Source organism: Pseudochaenichthys georgianus, chromosome 14 (genome assembly GCF_902827115.2).
Source record: "Pseudochaenichthys georgianus chromosome 14, fPseGeo1.2, whole genome shotgun sequence".
Taxonomy (NCBI): domain Eukaryota; kingdom Metazoa; phylum Chordata; class Actinopteri; order Perciformes; family Channichthyidae; genus Pseudochaenichthys; species Pseudochaenichthys georgianus.
The window spans coordinates 27,105,097-27,122,082 of NC_047516.1; the positions used below are offsets into that span (position 1 = coordinate 27,105,097).

A 16,986-nucleotide genomic window follows, 5' to 3' on the forward strand; every position below is an offset into this window, starting at 1 on the left:
CCCGGCCTCTTGTAGTGGTTCATTTGAATGCAACCATTATGACTCTGCTTGTATTCAGGACGGTGTGGAAAGAGGAGTCCATTATTCTACTCTACCGTATGTTTCCAGCCTATACATATTCTAATCCCTTGTATAATTGGCCGCAACATGTTTCTGTCACAGGTCCCCTTGTTACCAGGAGCATATAATGTGATGTAACCTAGCATAGCAGAGACGAGACACACAGCTTCAGTAGTACGGTGAACAAACTGGGGACACAATCAGGGATCACCCTAAGTCTTCCTTACCATTCGACCAGCTTCATGTCACTCAGTGTTGCATACCCAGTGTAACCCAACTGAAATAATCTGCAATCATGTTCATTTATTCCAAGTATAGCATCGCCCCTTTGGTTCTCCAAGTCATTCTTTGTAGTGTACAAGTTATAATACCTGACAATAAACAGAAACAAATGGGGAAATAATAATGGTGTTCTTCTTCTTCTGCTGCTGGCGTTTTGCACTCATTTTCCTCCAGATGGCACTGATGAGAACTGTCCAATACTTGATACTCATGACAACTTTGGCCAGAATGTTCTCCAGCTCTGTAGAATTTAACATGGGCAGATAATGAGACTGGCCCAATTCCAAACTGACCCCATCACCCTTACACTCTGTGATGAGTGAACTCAGTCTGTAGTCACACTCTCAAATGGGAACTGTTCTCACTTTTATTAATCAGCTAAATCTTTTGGACAAAAGAAAATATTTCACTCGTTTTAAAATCTGTTTATGAGGCACTTGGCTTTTGCAACAGTCCCTGTCAATATACATTATATACAACATATACATATAAGTTGTACAATTAAATGCACACATGTTACTTTAGGTTGAACCACCATTGCTACTTTACATAGGACTAAGGCACACAAACTTTACACTAGTTTTGCCTCTTTTTGTCATTTCTTTGTGTCACTTGGAAGTCAAGTCGCTTTGGTTTTGTGTCTCTTCTTTATAGTTGTTTTTTTCGCATTAAAATGGTTTGGTCTTGTAGTTATGCTTCTAAATGGGTGGCTGCGAGGTCTGAGGCATATTTTATGTTACGGTTGTCTCTCTACCTGGAGTTAATTACTACAAATGTGGCACAAGTGTCCACTTGGACTCTATGATGAACCGATTAGAAATTGCAGGTCAAAGTCACTGTGACTTTACATCGGTCCCATAGTAAGGAAATGGCCATTGCTCCCCCCCCCCCAAAGTATCCCCTTGCGCTGACTTTGGATAGCAACTGGTGGCATCCCATTCCCAAGTTTGTTACCGAAAGAACAATTTAGAAAGAACACTGTGAACCCTCAGACTCACAGCTGAGCTGGACCCTATAGTGTTACTGGGTTCAAGGCAGCACCTATATCAGAAAGAGAACATCTCATGAGAGTGCCAGGGTGAGGCTGGCAGGAACACATCTGTGACATACAATCAGCCACACAGAAGTAATCTCCGGCTGTCAGCAGCTTTGAGAAGCCACAGGTTGTTGGTATTAATAATATGTGGGGTTTGCAGAGAATGTCACCAACACTCATCTGATGACAGGCAATTGTGAAGCTGAATGTAAGCTGAACCTTATGGATAATGTGTAGAGTCAACAGTTGGTCCCAATCGATACGCTGCATCCATGCGATGGGACCAAGTCATTTGCAAGTCCTTAGCGTTAAGTTTCGGGTCATAAACAGTTCATATAAACCCAAACATTTTGCATACTGCAATACGTTTTTTGCTGGCTGCTGCATAGTTCTTGTATGTGGGCAAAATTACCTATTGTATCCTGCTTGTGCTCAGCTTTTTATATTCAAGGTTCCCTCCTGCAATTTGATTGGATGCTGTTGGGTCTGGGGAATTAAATAAGTGATGACTTGCTGTAGCGTAAGGGTAGTTGATTCAGGTAATTAATTGCTTCTATAGCACACTATTTAAATACCAGTATCAAGTATTTTCAGGTCAAAAGTTCAAGGCTGATTGAAGTCATTAGTGTAAAAGTCCAAGTCAAGTCTCTTTTGTCGAGTCTGAAGTCATCAAATGTGTGTCTCAAGTCTGACTCCAGGACATGCGACTTGAGTCTATACCTCAGCTCCTCAGTGTCATCATTTCACCTTATGACCTGATTTTTTTTTTTTTAAACTTGGCAATATCACCCCAAACTTTGTGTGCTTGTTAATAAGTGTGTCTTCAATGTTCACTTTCATCCATGTCACAAAATGACAATCCCCTGTGTATCTAACATGAGGCTGACAATAGCGAAGAACAGTCTGTACTGTACTGTACATCTCATCATGGCTTATGAAGAGCCATGTTAGAAATAGCATGTTAGTCTTATCTGAGTCTGGGTTTCAATATGTTCAGCAGGCAGAATGACTCCCCCAGAGAGAGGGAGGGGGGATTACACACAGTGGGGTTAACAGTGCACTAGGCAGCTGTAAGTGGGGAGGGCCTCCATTTGGATTCCATTCCAGTGCTACGTCTGCCTCAAATAGATATTCTGGTAGCTTCCAAAAATACGAGCTGGGGGCTTGAGTAGGAAGGGAGGGCTCTGTTGACGGGGGCAGTGTCAGTGTGTATAAAAGCCCTCAGCTGAGAGGTAGACAGCACGTTGCGGGAAAACATTCTCACAGAGGCCAAAGAGCTCTTCCTACACAGTCAACAGCTCTACACTACAGCCGAAACACAGCAGCCATGACTGAGAGACGTATTCCTTTCACCATGCTCCGCACCCCCAGCTGGGACCCATTCCGTGACTGGCACCAGAGCCGCATCTTTGACCAGACCTTCGGTATGCCTGCCTTTCCCGAAGACCTCAACACATTCCCCAGCACCCACTGGCCGGGCTACATGCGGCCCTCTCTCATGGCCCCAGACATGCCCTCCATGGGCCAGATGAACACCATGGGCCAGATGAACCCCATGGGCCAGATGAACCCCATGGGCCAGATGAGCTCCATGGGCCACATGATGCCCCAGAATTCCATGATCTACCCACCGGCCATGATGGCCCATCAGGCCCGTGCCCTGTCCCGCCAGCAGAGCAGCGGCATCTCAGAGATCAAGCACACCCAGGACAGCTGGAAGGTGTGCCTGGACGTCAACCACTTCTCCCCTGAGGAGCTGGTGGTGAAGACCAAGGATGGAGTGGTGGAAATCACTGGTGAGTCCCCATTTCTCTCTCACTGATCACCTGCTTACTGTACTCTAGTGCAGGCTCATTCAATAAGCACAGAATATGTGTTTAATAATTAGTTAGGTACTACAAAGGCATCATACTAGTGACACAACTAATGATGAATTTCATTGTCGATTAATCTGATGATTATTTAATCAATTCTCTGTCAGAAAATGGGGTTCCCAAAGCCTCTGATGACATACTCATTATTTGTCTCTAACATATAATAGACATTATGTCATTGAGGGGTAAAAAAAACTGAAAGTATTTACATTTAGGAAGTTGGAATCAGACAATTTTTTCTTTAAAAAATATTCAAACTGATTTATTGTTAATCAAAATAGTTGGGAATTCATCAAATAGTTGAAAAGTAATCTTTGCAGGTCTTGCTCTCTTATTCTTTAGCCTTAACAATATGTTAAGACTGAACTCCTGACAAAACATCTACGATTCTGATTGAAATATAACTTCATGTGCTAACAATTTGTTACCGTGTCAAACCAACTGTTAATTCCTGAGGGCATTAGAAAGGACAAACAATAAAGTGAATGAGAAAGGAGCACAATATTTAGATTTCCTCACGGACTGAAACGAAAGGTGGGAGGTGTGTCTCATGTGTGTAAGAAAAACTGCCACAGTGCAAACATAAAGAACAAGATAAAAAGGCAGGACACATTTATACACAAAGCAGAAGCATTGCTGCACTGTTACATAATATACTGAGACAATATACTGCGTTCCAGCACACTCGAGGGCGGGGGCTTTTGGATACATGCCTGCAAATGCAAAACAAAACACAATGCAACATGTGGGATATTTTCATTCTCCGTGTAATGTGAAGGACCTAATTGAAATGTGCCAACCTGAAGAAATGTGAAATTGATCATATAATAGCTCAGCTCTCCAAAAGGCCTTGAGCTCCTCTTTTCTCTGAGTCAGTCTCGGCTTCTCTGTCAGCCATTTCTCTAAGAATCATGCTCTCATAGGAGGGGATTTAACCGTGACACACAAAGCGTGTCCTGCTGCTTTACAAGGACTGCTGGATCTAGTCCAGGTACAGGTTCCTGGGCCGGACTATGGCCTGCTCACTGCTGAGAGACAGGAACAGATAAACAAAGCACGGGGTCTCATCCAAGTAGATGTCACCAAAGAGAGGGGGTTATGTGATTTAAGATCATCAGCTTAGTGTAAACTCTGAAGGGCAAACCTCTTTTCATGAGTCCTCATTTGAAAGAGTGCAGACTTTTCTCAGACACACTCACAATAGTAGTGTCTTGTTTAAAAAGGGGACAGCTCCCTGCGGTAGCCAGCCGTTGTCATAACAAAAATATCATGCTTCTTTATTTAGAGCAAGAATAAAGGGTTGTGTTTCATCATGACAGCCAGATATCTTAGTGGCCATGGGACACTGACAGAAGCGGACTGATGGATCTTTTTGAGTGATTTGGCTGTGGCTACATGGGGGGGGGGGGGGGGGGAAATGCCAGCACAAATATTCCACAAAAAAGAAGCCCATTCATTGTAGCCTACTGTTGGAATTCATTACACATTTACATACAGTTATATAACATTGCACATTTTCCCCTTTATGGAACAATTCGATGAGAAGATTGACGCCACTCTCATTTGTGTGTAGCATATGAAGCTAGCACAAGGACTCGGTTGTCTTAGCTTAGCACCAAAACTAAAGGCCCTGACTTTCGATTTTTCTTCCTGTACTGATACGGCTTACTTTGCTGCATAATGACTTTTAGAGGACTGCTGATAAATGTGTGGATTTGACATACAATATAACGTCATTTATGAGGTCCTTGTAGACATATTTCATTAACGCAGACCCAGCACCAGAACAAATCTACAGAGAGGGCATATGATTTTCATGGGAGGGCACACAAAACCGTCATGTTCCGCGGCCCGAGATTTTCTTTTGGGGGTGCTGTGGGGTAGTTTGACGTTTCATAGAGGGTTCCCAAACATGTAGGGTTTTCCATTAGTGTACCAGGCGCTACAGTGGAATTTTCTACTGCAACACTCCCCACACACACAGTATACCCACGACTGCTATAATGAAGGCTCGATAATCAGCTCACGGCATATACGTGTAAGCAGGGGTAAAGTGCTATTTTTATAAGTGGGAAGTGGACCTAACCTCCTCTAGGGGGGTCCGGGGGCATGCTCCCCCTGGAAGATTTTTTGTTTTAATATTGAAGTTAAAAGCATCAATCTGGTGCACTTTGAGAGTCAACACACATATGAAACAGAACTGGAAACAGATTTACTTTTTCTTTATGGATATTTTACAAATCACTCCCTTTTAAACTGTATTCTTGTTTTACTGTCATATAGTATTTCATACCTGTTTAAAATGTGTCACATTGATATCAAACGATGTTTTCTGTTTCCTCAGGCAAGCATGAGGACAGGAAGGACGAGCATGGTTTTGTGTCCAGGAGCTTCACCAGGAAATACACGTGAGTAGGATTTTCAAAGAATATCCATCTAGAATACATTAGTTTTATTTTTGATCACTTGTTACACATTTGTTGTTCAGCTGATGTCAGGAAGCTACTGGCCATGCAATATGTCACAAACTCACTTCAAATCTAAAATATTTATCATTACATTGGTTTGTTGTGGCTGTTTGATGGTGGCTTTGCAGTGAATGTCTGTGGAGGAAATGTATTTCTCGGGCTGAGCTCAGATACCTGGGATTCTTTTTTTATGATGTTGCTGCTGTGGGTGTCTTTAGTTTTGGTTTTGGTCCAGCCTGTAGATGGCTGGCTGCTGCTGATAGCTGGATTTCATGCTCTGAAAAGCAGAAGAAGCCTCCACCTCATCCTGCTGGAGATTTAAGCTCAATAGGACTCTGCTGCCATCCAGGGGCCACAACAATACGCACTGAGCTGGTCTTGGATCTGATTTACCCCTAGAGTGACTCAGGCATTAATATTTCAGTCAGTCTTGTTTAAATAATGGGTGATTTATCAGACTTATATCTTATGTGTGTTTCCCTCCAGCCTCCCATCTAATACTGACGTTGAGAAGGTGAACTCCTCCCTGTCTCCTGAGGGGGTGCTGACCGTGGATGCTCCTCTGATCAGATCCATCGAGGGCTCAGAGACCAAGATACCTGTCAACGTGGATAACAAAGGCATGCTGAAGAAGTAGAAAGAAAAGCAGCACATACACACACACACTTGATATTTTACAAACCGCTTCTATGAAGGTGAAGAAGCAGATAATCACTCTCCAGAAAGCATGCTTGTTCACACGCCAGAGAGAGGGAAGCGAGGGATTGCCCTTGCTCTCCTCTCTCCCCTCTGTCTCTGGTAATGAGCCAACCCCAGCTGAGTGCACTGTGTAAACACATCTGCAGCTGTGCCATATGCCTGCTCTTTTTGCTATAATTACACTCTTTATCTGAAATCTCAGCTTAGCCCCGCTAGCAGCTTTCTCTCCCCCTCAATTACACACACATACACCTTTCTAATTTCTGAGTTAATCAGCTTCATAAAACCTCAACACACCCAAGACAACAGTAAAGCGGACTGCAGTAGCAGTTATTTTGTAAATCTAATAACAAAGGTCCCAGGAGAGCATGCATGCCACCAGTCTGAGTGTAGAACGGTGATTGTTGTAGTAAAAACTGTGGGACTGAACTGGAATTGTACTGCATGCAAACGTGGAATAAAGGAAACAAAAAATATACTGAGTCTCTTCTCTTTTTTAAGTGTTAATTTGCATATTGGTGACATGACATCATGGAAGTAGTAGCTTGAAGAAGTGTGTGTTTTAAGTCTGGAAATAGGATAACACATGGTGATGCTGGGCTTCTTAATGTTTTGGTATCTTTTGCTAAATTATTCATCTGATGGTTACCCATGCAAAAGAGAGCAAGTGAAACATGTCAGCCCCCACGAGTCATGCAGACAGCCCATGACAAACAGGATTCTGCATCACTGTTGTGGTTTATATAAGAATTGCGCCCAGGGCCATAATGCACCAGGTTTCATTAGAATTGTGACAAAAATATTATCTTAAAAACTGTGTCCAGAAATTACAGAGTCCTCGTCAGGCCAATCAGTATGATACTACATGTTACTTGTTAGACGCTTTTATCCAAAGCGACTTGGGCAATCCCCAGAGGAGCAATTTGGGGTGAAGTGTCTTAGCCAGGGACACAACAACATGCTGACTGCAGTGGGGTTTGAACCTGTGCTCTCCTGATCTGAACACCAACGCACTAATCCACTGCGCCACCCGCTGAAATGATTTTTAAAAATGAGGTAGCCCAATATTCATGACATACATGTCAGAAATATTATAGACAATCACTCATTCAGTGCAGAAGGGACAGGGGTGAACTCAAGTCAAATTAAGTGTAGTAACTCTACAGTGTCGCATCTTAATATAATAATACAATGTCAATCATTAATTGTTGATAATTTGTATTAATAATTTGAATATGTAAAATATCTATAAACTCAAATTCACACAGGAATGGTGAAGTTAAGGGTACAATATTTGCTTCTGAGGTGCAGTGGAGGAGAATGTCTCTGATTAATTATTCATGCCCATCAAGACACATTTTTGATGGAGATTTCTATGCTTTCGACTGAGCAAGGTCATTGAAGACAATGGCAACAGGCATGGATGTTAGCGCAGTCTGGTGGAGCCAGATGTATTCATATGAATACCTGTAATTCGTATGAATACAACCACTTATTATTTTGTATTTGAACTATTGACATTACAAGGTATATTTTAGGCCTGGATCTGTTTTTTATTGGCCTGTCGTCGACCCAACACCCAGACATTTAGTACAGACACTCATCATCCTGTTTAGTGATCTCTTGACTTTTCTTCTACTGTGAGTGTGAGGTTAAGATTTGTAAACATTTATAATTATTGGAGAATTGCATGATGATTTATAATATCTTTGATGTCACCATGATTTTTCATTTAGCTCCATCGGTTAAAACTATACTATAATTTTACATATTACATTCTATACTATGACTTTTTTTATGACATTTGAACGATTTTCCTGAAAGTTTTATTTATATTTATATTGAAAAGGATCCAAATCAAGAGGCGCATATTTCAAATACAGCTACATTGCGAAATGCAGCTATCCTTCTGAAACTTATAGGTGTTGAAATATAGTCCCAGTTGTTTGAACTCTCCTTTAATACCTCCCCCATGAGAGTCAACATCACTATAAAGTAACTTTGGTGTCCCCATCAGAATCACTCAGTCATCATGAAAATGTAGCAGAATAATGCAACTCTGAGATCTTATTATAAAAGGCCAAACATGTACACACATATCAGTACAATGATAAGTCTCTTGAAATGTGTTTCCTTCATTTTATACCTTATTTTTTCATTGGATGTACGTGATTTTGGCATATCCCACACACTGCTCTGCTAACTACAGTGTGTGTAATAAGTGGTTAAATGATACTATATATATTTTTTTATTATATGGTTTTATTGTCCACAACGAGTTATTTGATAAAACGAGTCATTTTGATCATGTATATTCTATTTTCATAATAATATCCAACATTTTGCATGTGTCCCTGATATTGCTGTCCACCCTGTCATTTTGGGGTAACTGCCCCCATAAAAAAACATCTGATGTTTTCAGTGACATTACTGCCACCATTTTGTCTTTCCTCAATGGAGGCTGAGACATTGGCTAGTTGCAGAGTAAGTACGAGTAAGAGTAAGTATTTAAACTTATATTTCATAATTTATTTTAATCATATTTTGTGTGTAGTTGGATGTTGTCAAGCTTAACATGTCCACTCTGTCATAGCGAAATGTCAATTAATATAAAAACCTTTCAGAAATTTGAAATATATTTGTTAAACAGTACACAGTCACCTTTATAACTGAATCATGTTGCTAACTGAAGGTCCACTATGTGCTCAATAAATGCTAATATTAGCCAAAAATGTCCACCCTCTCATTGTCCACCCTGTCAGCAAGCCTTCCCATGACAGGGTGGACATGGTACAAATAGTTTGCCATAATTTCATTATTATCCAAATACTTTTTCCATTAACTGAAATATATTGTTGTGAAAGGGACTAAATAGATTTCTAAAAATGTACATTTTATGATCACTATGTAATTACAATGTATTTACTCTACTTTGAAAAGTTTGTCCATTTCAGGGTGGACAAATTTTGCTTTCTGCATGTACATTGTCTGCCTGCAATTCATTTATTAAAAGTGTGGGAGCTGGACCAACATCCATTTCTGACAGCATAACCACTTAATACAATGAATGGTATAGTTCAATGGAAAATCTCAGCTTTTTCTTTTGGAAATGGGGAAGTCTCAAATGCACCCTATGGTGATATTGACTCATGAAGCCATGTTTTCGTTTGTTTGTTTTGTGCCTGACGTTTTTTTTAGCACATGTGGCTATACAGTATGTGCTTTATTTGTGTTGAGCATGGTTTATGTTCACTGCAGTTCACTTTTAATACTCGATTCTGGATAAACTTATATTATATTCTGGATGAGCTAACATCACATGGATACTGGATATAGTATACTAACGTTACCTGGATGCTACATCTACTAACGTTACTTGGATACTGGATTGACTAAAGTTGCCTGGATGCTACATATACTGGTTTTACCCGGATACTCATTATAACAATGTTTCATGGATACTGGATAAAACATCCCCTAGATGCTGGATATATAACGTTAACTGAAAGCTGGGTATACTAACTTTAAAACTGAACGTTTTTTCAATTCCCTGGAGACAAGAAACACAAGTGGATTGTCTACTGGAAACCAAATCAAGTGTATTTACAACAACAAGCAGTATAATTACACACCAAATCTAGCTATAAAATGTCATATTTTTCTGTATTAACAGAGTATATCTCCTGTTATTGTAACACATAATCTACTAAAAACCATGTGTTACTGTTTCAGTTTATTCCATCCAGGTATTCACCCCTCTGTCAACAGAATGAAAATCAGTCCAACGGTACATTCTACCATTACTTTTCTATCTTCTGATGGTAGCAGCTTTTCCCTAATCAATTTAGTACATAACTTTGTCTAAATATCTGTAAAATCTCTTTCAATGTCTCCCATGCTGCAGTACTACGCTCTGCCTGAACTGTTACTGTTGTTCCTGCAGGGGCGCTGTTTCACCAAAAAAACAAATATCAGTAAAACCAATGAGGAGAAATAAATAATCCCATTTTACTGGGGGGCAGTATGTATTTATGCAATGTCAGAATGTTTGCAGGACCTGGTGGAGCAGACATGCAAACTGCATGATGTAGATTAAGAAAACAGTCCCATGCAGAGTTCTTGGGCAGGGCCTTGGCGGTGGTCTGCACTCTTCGAGGGGCCCTTCTAGTTTTCACTTAATGACATAATCAAGTATGTCTTTTTACAGGACCTTTTTATGACAAACTATAATTTGACTGTGATTTTTTGTTTTTCTAAAACACTTTTGACAACATAATGACATGCTATACTAGGATTCCTTTGGCTTAAGGAACATTTTATCACTGGAGCAGTTTCTGCTATTTTCTGGTCCACACTGATGCATGGCTGTCGCTCTACAGGGATTCAGGTTTTATCACTGCCAGGATGCCTTAAGAAGAGTTACATAACTCAAGACAGTATAAGCAAGGATCCCGTTTTCATGTCTCCCTTTTATTAGATACATGCGATGGAGGAATACGACAAAGATACGACTATTGGCTAAGACCAAGTCGTTTTTATCTTTTAAAGTCTCCAGCTAGTTCAGAATGCAGCTTATTTTTTTATTTATATATTTATTTGACAGGGACAGTGCACATTGATGACATTTCTGTAAATGCGCCAGAGTTAGCCAACAGGCTATTTTTCGTCTGTAGTCCCTTGACAGATGTTGAAAGTCATTCTAAAAACAAAAAATCACTTCAAATAACAGGTAAATACGATCAGTGAAACAACATTCAACAGAGATACTTATATTATGATAAAAGCATATATAAAAACATAAAAACTAAACTAAAATACATATTCACAAAGCAGAGAGATAGCAACAGGTCAAGGCAGATGTACAAACAGAGCGTTGTAAAGTACAGATTGTGTCAGTGTTGACAGAGCTGACTTTCCACTAACCATGTTTTTAAGTTAGATTTAAATAAACTGCAGGTGTTTTGTTCTCTAATCTTTACTGGGATTGAGTTCCACTGTTGTGCAGCTTTAAAAGAAAAAGAAGATTGGCTGAATGAACTCTTCCTTAATGGAACAACGCAGTCTCCTCTTGTTGCAGCTCTTGTTGACCTAGTTACAGGTGTGCGTATGGTGATAAAATGTCTCAGCGAAGGTGAGGTAAGGCCGTGTATTATTTTGTACATGAGGCAAGCATTTGCATATCTCATTACATTTTCCCAGCTCAACAAGTTATATTTTGTGAGTATTGGGCAATGATGAGAATAAACTGATTTCTTATCTATTATTTTAAGTGTTTGTTTGTATAATGATTCCAGGGGTTTAAGAGTGGTTGTACAGGCATGTGACCAGGTTGTTAAGCAGTAGGTGATATGAGATAGAACCATAGACTGCATGTACATCAGAGCCGCCTCTGTTGACATGCAGTTCCTGGTAAACCTCAAATTGAACATACTGAATTTGACCCTGTTGCAAACCTTTTTCACCTGAGCCTTAAAATTGAGTCTTGAATCAATTAAGACCCCCAGGTATTTGTACTCTGAGACCACCTGTAGCCTCTCCCCGGATACAAACACATCTGGCTCAACGCAGGAGGACTTGGTTTTGGTGAAGAACATACATACAGTTTTACTGACATTTAGTTGCAGACAGCATTGCTCCAACCAAGCTGTTATATGAACCATATTTTTCATCAGTTCATTAGCCACTTGTGTCAAACTGCCTCCGTGAACATAAATTACAGCATCATCAGCATACATTTGGATGTTTGTGTCAGGACATATCGATGGCAAGTCGTTTATATACAATGAAAATAACAATGGACCCAGAATTGACCCTTGTGGGACACCTGTGGACAGCTGGAGGTTAGAGGATTGATTATTCTGTACTCTGACATACTGAGAACGGTTGAACAAATATGATTCTATCCATTTAAGTGTTAATGTGGAGAAGTTAATGCTGGATAGCTTAGATATGAGTTTGTTGTGATTAACAGTGTCAAAGGCCTTCTTTAAGTCGAGAAACACTGCTCCTACAACACCACCTTTATCCATTTTGGATTTGATTTGTTCTGTGAAGAAACAGTTAGCTGAGTGTTTGGCCCTAAAGCCAAATTGCATTGGATGCAGAGAAAAAGCACTGTTATTCAGATAGTTCATAATGTGTTCAGCTACAAGTTTTTCAACGACTTTTGATACTGTAGGAAGGATACTAATTGGCCTGTAGTTATTGGTGGACATTGGGTCTCCACCTTTAAAGAATGGGATAACTACAGCCGGCTTCCAGACATTTGGAAACATTCCTTGACAGAAAGAGAGGTTGATGATATTGGCAATAGGATGAGAAAGAGTTGTACTGAGGTCTTTGAGCATAGCTGCATCCATACCAAATATATGGTTTGCTTTGCTTTAGATGGTTTAAGGGATTTAATTACTCTTTTAACTTCTGCTTCAGTTGTGTTTCTTAAGCTGAAAGATGGCTCCATTGTATCAATTTGACAATTACTTGTGCAGTCAGGAGAAAAACACTGTGCAATGTTAGCAACAGAATCAATAAAATAGTGATTTAAAACTTCAGCTACATCGCCTGGAGTGTTTATAAGCTTCCCATTTACTTTAAGTTCAAACTGTTTTCTTTCCCTATGTTGATGACCAGTTAATGTTTTTAACTGGTCCCAGATCAGTTTCGAATTACCTCCTGACTGAAGAAATCTGCCTTAGCTTTCCTTAATTTCTTTAAAACTTTATAGTAAAATTACTTCTGTCATGGCTTAATTTAGTTTTGATTGCAGTTTTTAAGACTAGATCACGTTCTTTCATTAGTCTGAAAATATCCTCATTTATCCAAGGGACAGTGTGTTTCTTATTTCTATACTTGATTTTGCATTTGAAGTTGTTAATAGTCCTCTCTAACGTTTTTGAGAACATTTTACTGTCTTCTTCATGGTCTATTCCAGTCAAAATATCTTCCCATTTAATCTGTTCAACAGCATTTGTAAAGGTCTCATATTTGTTTTTGGGGATTCCACAAGGTTCATATTTCCTGACGGAAGGGCTAAAACGCTTTTTGGTTAGTTTCCTGGCGATTAAAGTCATATTGTGGTCAGAATGACCAGTTAACATGTTAAAGGATTTAAAAATTCTCTCTGGTCTGTTACTAAATATTAATTCAATTTGAGTGCTGGTTGAATTTGTTATTCTTGTAGGTCCACTGATCAGTTGCACAAGGTCAAAATGATCAGTTATCTGTTTTAGATTCTTTCTGGCCGATTTATCCTCCCAGTTAATGTTAAAATCACCCATTATAATAACTTCTTTGTTGAAATTACATTCTCTTAATAACTTCTTAAAATGTTCATAAAAACGATTATTTGAAGATGGAGGCCTATAAATTACAATAAGAACAAATGACATTTGTGATGACAGTTATATTAACACCGATAGTTTCCAATCCTTTTAATCCAATCCCTCGGCTCTGGAATACTTTGCCCCTCCATGTGAGGTCGGCCCAGACCCTGGGGTTTTTTAAATCAACACTTAAAACTCACTTTTTCTCTTTGGCTTTTGTTTAATTATCTATTTATTCATTCATTTAGTTAGTTATTTATTCATTTAGTTCTTTATTTTAATATTTATAACATAACATAGGATTTCATAAAGTATTTTAAAAATAGTTATTCAAATATAGGAATAGTAGATAGGATTACTTAAAATATAGTACCTTATATTTCATCTTTTTTCCCTTTAGACCCTTGCAGTTTATTCTTAAAAACCCTTACCCACCCCCCATTCTCCCTCTGCTGGTCTATGGCCTTGTAAAGGGTAACGGGGTACAGAGTCGCTTAAATAAGCGGGGGAGTGCATCTGACGAAGAGATAGGTTGTTGTGCTCCCTATCTCTGTTTCTTATCCTATATCCAGTGTTGTGCTAGTTACTGAAAACCAGTAACTAGTTACCATTACTAGTTACTTCATTTCAAAAGTAACTCAGTTACTTTACTGATTACTTACACCAAAAAGTAATGCGTTACTGTGAAAAGTAACGTTTTAGTTACTTAAAAAAGGGCTCCCATTATATTAATGCCCTTATAGCCTTCATTTCAGTACTGTTATTGCATTGGAGAATAATATAATCTGTTGATCAACTTGACATGCATTATATGCAATCTGGATAGCATCGATATTAGCTGGCTTTACATTTTTGTATATTCTTTCTCCAGGTAGTTGGAAAAAGTTTTCCGTTTCAGATGCCGTGTGCCGCCCGGATATGCTATCATGCTAACTAGCTCCCTGAAAGCGGGTGACTCCACTGTAGCAATAGCCTGCATGTGTTCTACAACATACCGTGCAATGGCTTTATCGACTTTTCCCTGGCTAGCAGTCCCTTGGTTAAAATCCAGCCGCTGTTGCTTAGGTGCAGGTGGAGGTGGAGTGGCGTCGGCTGAGTCTCTGTGGTCTTAGCTACTAGCTTCGTCCCAGCATGTTGTTTTTGCAGATGTTTTAAGAGATTTGAATGACTGGTTTGGGCAGTAGATAGGCTCTTTGACCCGCCAGGACACAACTTACATTGAACTAAAACGTTATTTTCTTTGTGCTCGACAAAAGTGAAATAGTGAGAATATCTCCAGGTGGAGAAACTAGACTTGAGCTCCGACGCCGCAAAGATAGTCTTGTTAGTAAACAACACAAACACGCCCACAGCTCGTCTCCGCATGTGACACAGGAAGTATTTAAGTACATTTACTCAAGTACTGTACTTAAGTACAGTTCTCATCTCTGTTCACCTGGCTGTTGACTATATAAAAAAACTAACGCAGTAACGGAGTAACGCACCATGTAGTAACGGTAACTGAGTTACTGAATTTAAAAAGTAATGCGTTAGAGTACTAGTTACTGCCAAAAATAACGGCGTTACAGTAACGCGTTACTTTGTAACGCGTTAGTTCCAACACTGCCTATATCTAATAGAACTGCTCGGGTCTTGATAGATTGAGTGTGGAAGTTCATGAGATCTTTCTAGAGGGTTATCAAGAATAACTTTTATCCAATGACCTTTTCCCTCTCTGTCTGTGTCTGTGTATTCTCTTGTTCCGATTAACTCAGCCAAATCTTTTTTCTTGTTTTGTATCTATATCTACGCCGGGATCCGGAGTCGAGGCTGATCCTCTTGCTGTAGTCCTGTGTCTTGGATCCTCTATCCTGAGTTCTGGATTAAGTCGTGGACTTCGGGTCGTGGCTGAACCTGTCTCTGCGGTCCTGCCTTGGGTCTCGTCATGCTGCTTCCCTGATGGCTTCCACAGGATTGTAGCTGACATCCTCGTGGATTCATCTTCTTATTACAGACACATGCATTTCCTAACATTCGGTCTATATGCTGTAAAATGTATTATCTCTTCGATTTACACACGGCATCTATTGCACGTCCGTCCTGGGAGAGGGATCCCTCCTCTGTTGCTCTCCCTGAGGTTTCTCCCATTTTTCCCCCTTAAACTGTGGGTTTTATCTGGAAGTTTTTCCTTGTACGATGTGAGGGTCTAAGGATAGAGGGTGTCGTTTTTCTCATACTGATATTCTGAACAATCTGTGCTGTTGTATTTGCTGTAAAGTGTCTCTACTGTAGGCTATTTTTATTATATGTACAGCACTTTGGCTCGACCAAAAATCGTTTATAAATGTGCTATATAAATAAAACTTGATTTGATTTGATTTGAGAAACAGATTAGGATGTGTGTGCTAATTTAAACTCTGGAAATCCTGAAGCCATGCATTTAGGAGAAATATGTATATATTTTAGGCTATGAATAATAAATGAACAAAAAAACATTGAGAACATGGACTGGAATTAAATAAGAAAGGCTGGTGTATGTAACTGATACTGAAGTAATGCGTTGTTGTAGTTTCTCACCATTAGGTCGGTGTGTTTTGTAGGCAAGTCCTTCAAGACCAGTAGAGTAATGTGTCCTGTATAGTGGATTTTATGACATCCTGCCCATTTCCACATAGTAAAAATATGCACTGTACATATAGGTAGAAAAACACACATGGTCAGGATGCAAGTATGGAACTAGGCCTGGGTCAGACACTGGCAATTACATCACCACACCAATTGTGTCTGTTGCAATCAATAAGCTGCATGTACAGTGTGGAGCTAATAATACTGCATGATGTTTTGTTTGTTATTGTCCAACTCCCTCCAGTTAATCATCTGTCAATGCAGGATGAGATGAAAGCTGTTTTTAAGTTTTTTTAAATGGCTGCTGGTTCTCATCATTTCTTTTTCTTCCTCCTTGTCAACTTCCAGTCATTCATGTTGCATGCCAGCCCACTAATGCACATACTAACTCCACTCCCGACTCCAAAGCTGCAGGGGAGATATATTTATAGAGCGCTCTGCTATGCACTGAGCCTCAAGCATGTTGTATAGTTACACAGGATGGACGTGAACTGGTGCCTTTTACCCCCTGTGGTCCCAGACCTGTGGTGAATAATAGTCGGCTATAATAATCAGCCTGATCTCAGACATTTATATTACCTTGTTTAAAACACAGAAATAGGTAAAATCCTGCAAATACAGATGTCCATTATAACTACACA

At 39.7% G+C, this 16,986-nt stretch overlaps 1 protein-coding gene across 1 annotated transcript; it reads left to right on the top strand.

Moving 5' to 3' along the window:
- Positions 1-2,601: 2,601 nt before the first annotated feature.
- On the top strand, positions 2,602-6,895 carry hspb1 (heat shock protein, alpha-crystallin-related, 1). The gene is made up of 3 exons (XM_034099878.2): positions 2,602-3,174; positions 5,597-5,660; positions 6,207-6,895. The coding sequence occupies exons 1-3, from the start codon at positions 2,706-2,708 to the stop codon at positions 6,355-6,357; spliced, it is 684 nt and encodes a 227-aa protein (XP_033955769.1). The 5' UTR covers positions 2,602-2,705; the 3' UTR covers positions 6,358-6,895.
- Positions 6,896-16,986: the final 10,091 nt, after the last annotated feature.

Excerpts from the sequence above, each read along its gene's own strand:
- hspb1 (XM_034099878.2), top strand. The coding sequence starts at position 2,706 with ATGACTGAGAGACGTATTCCTTTCACCATGCTCCGCACCCCCAGCTGG. Across the intron at positions 3,175-5,596 it reads TGGAGTGGTGGAAATCACTG|GCAAGCATGAGGACAGGAAG; the intron begins GTGAGTCCCCAT and ends CTGTTTCCTCAG. Across the intron at positions 5,661-6,206 it reads AGCTTCACCAGGAAATACAC|CCTCCCATCTAATACTGACG; the intron begins GTGAGTAGGATT and ends GTTTCCCTCCAG.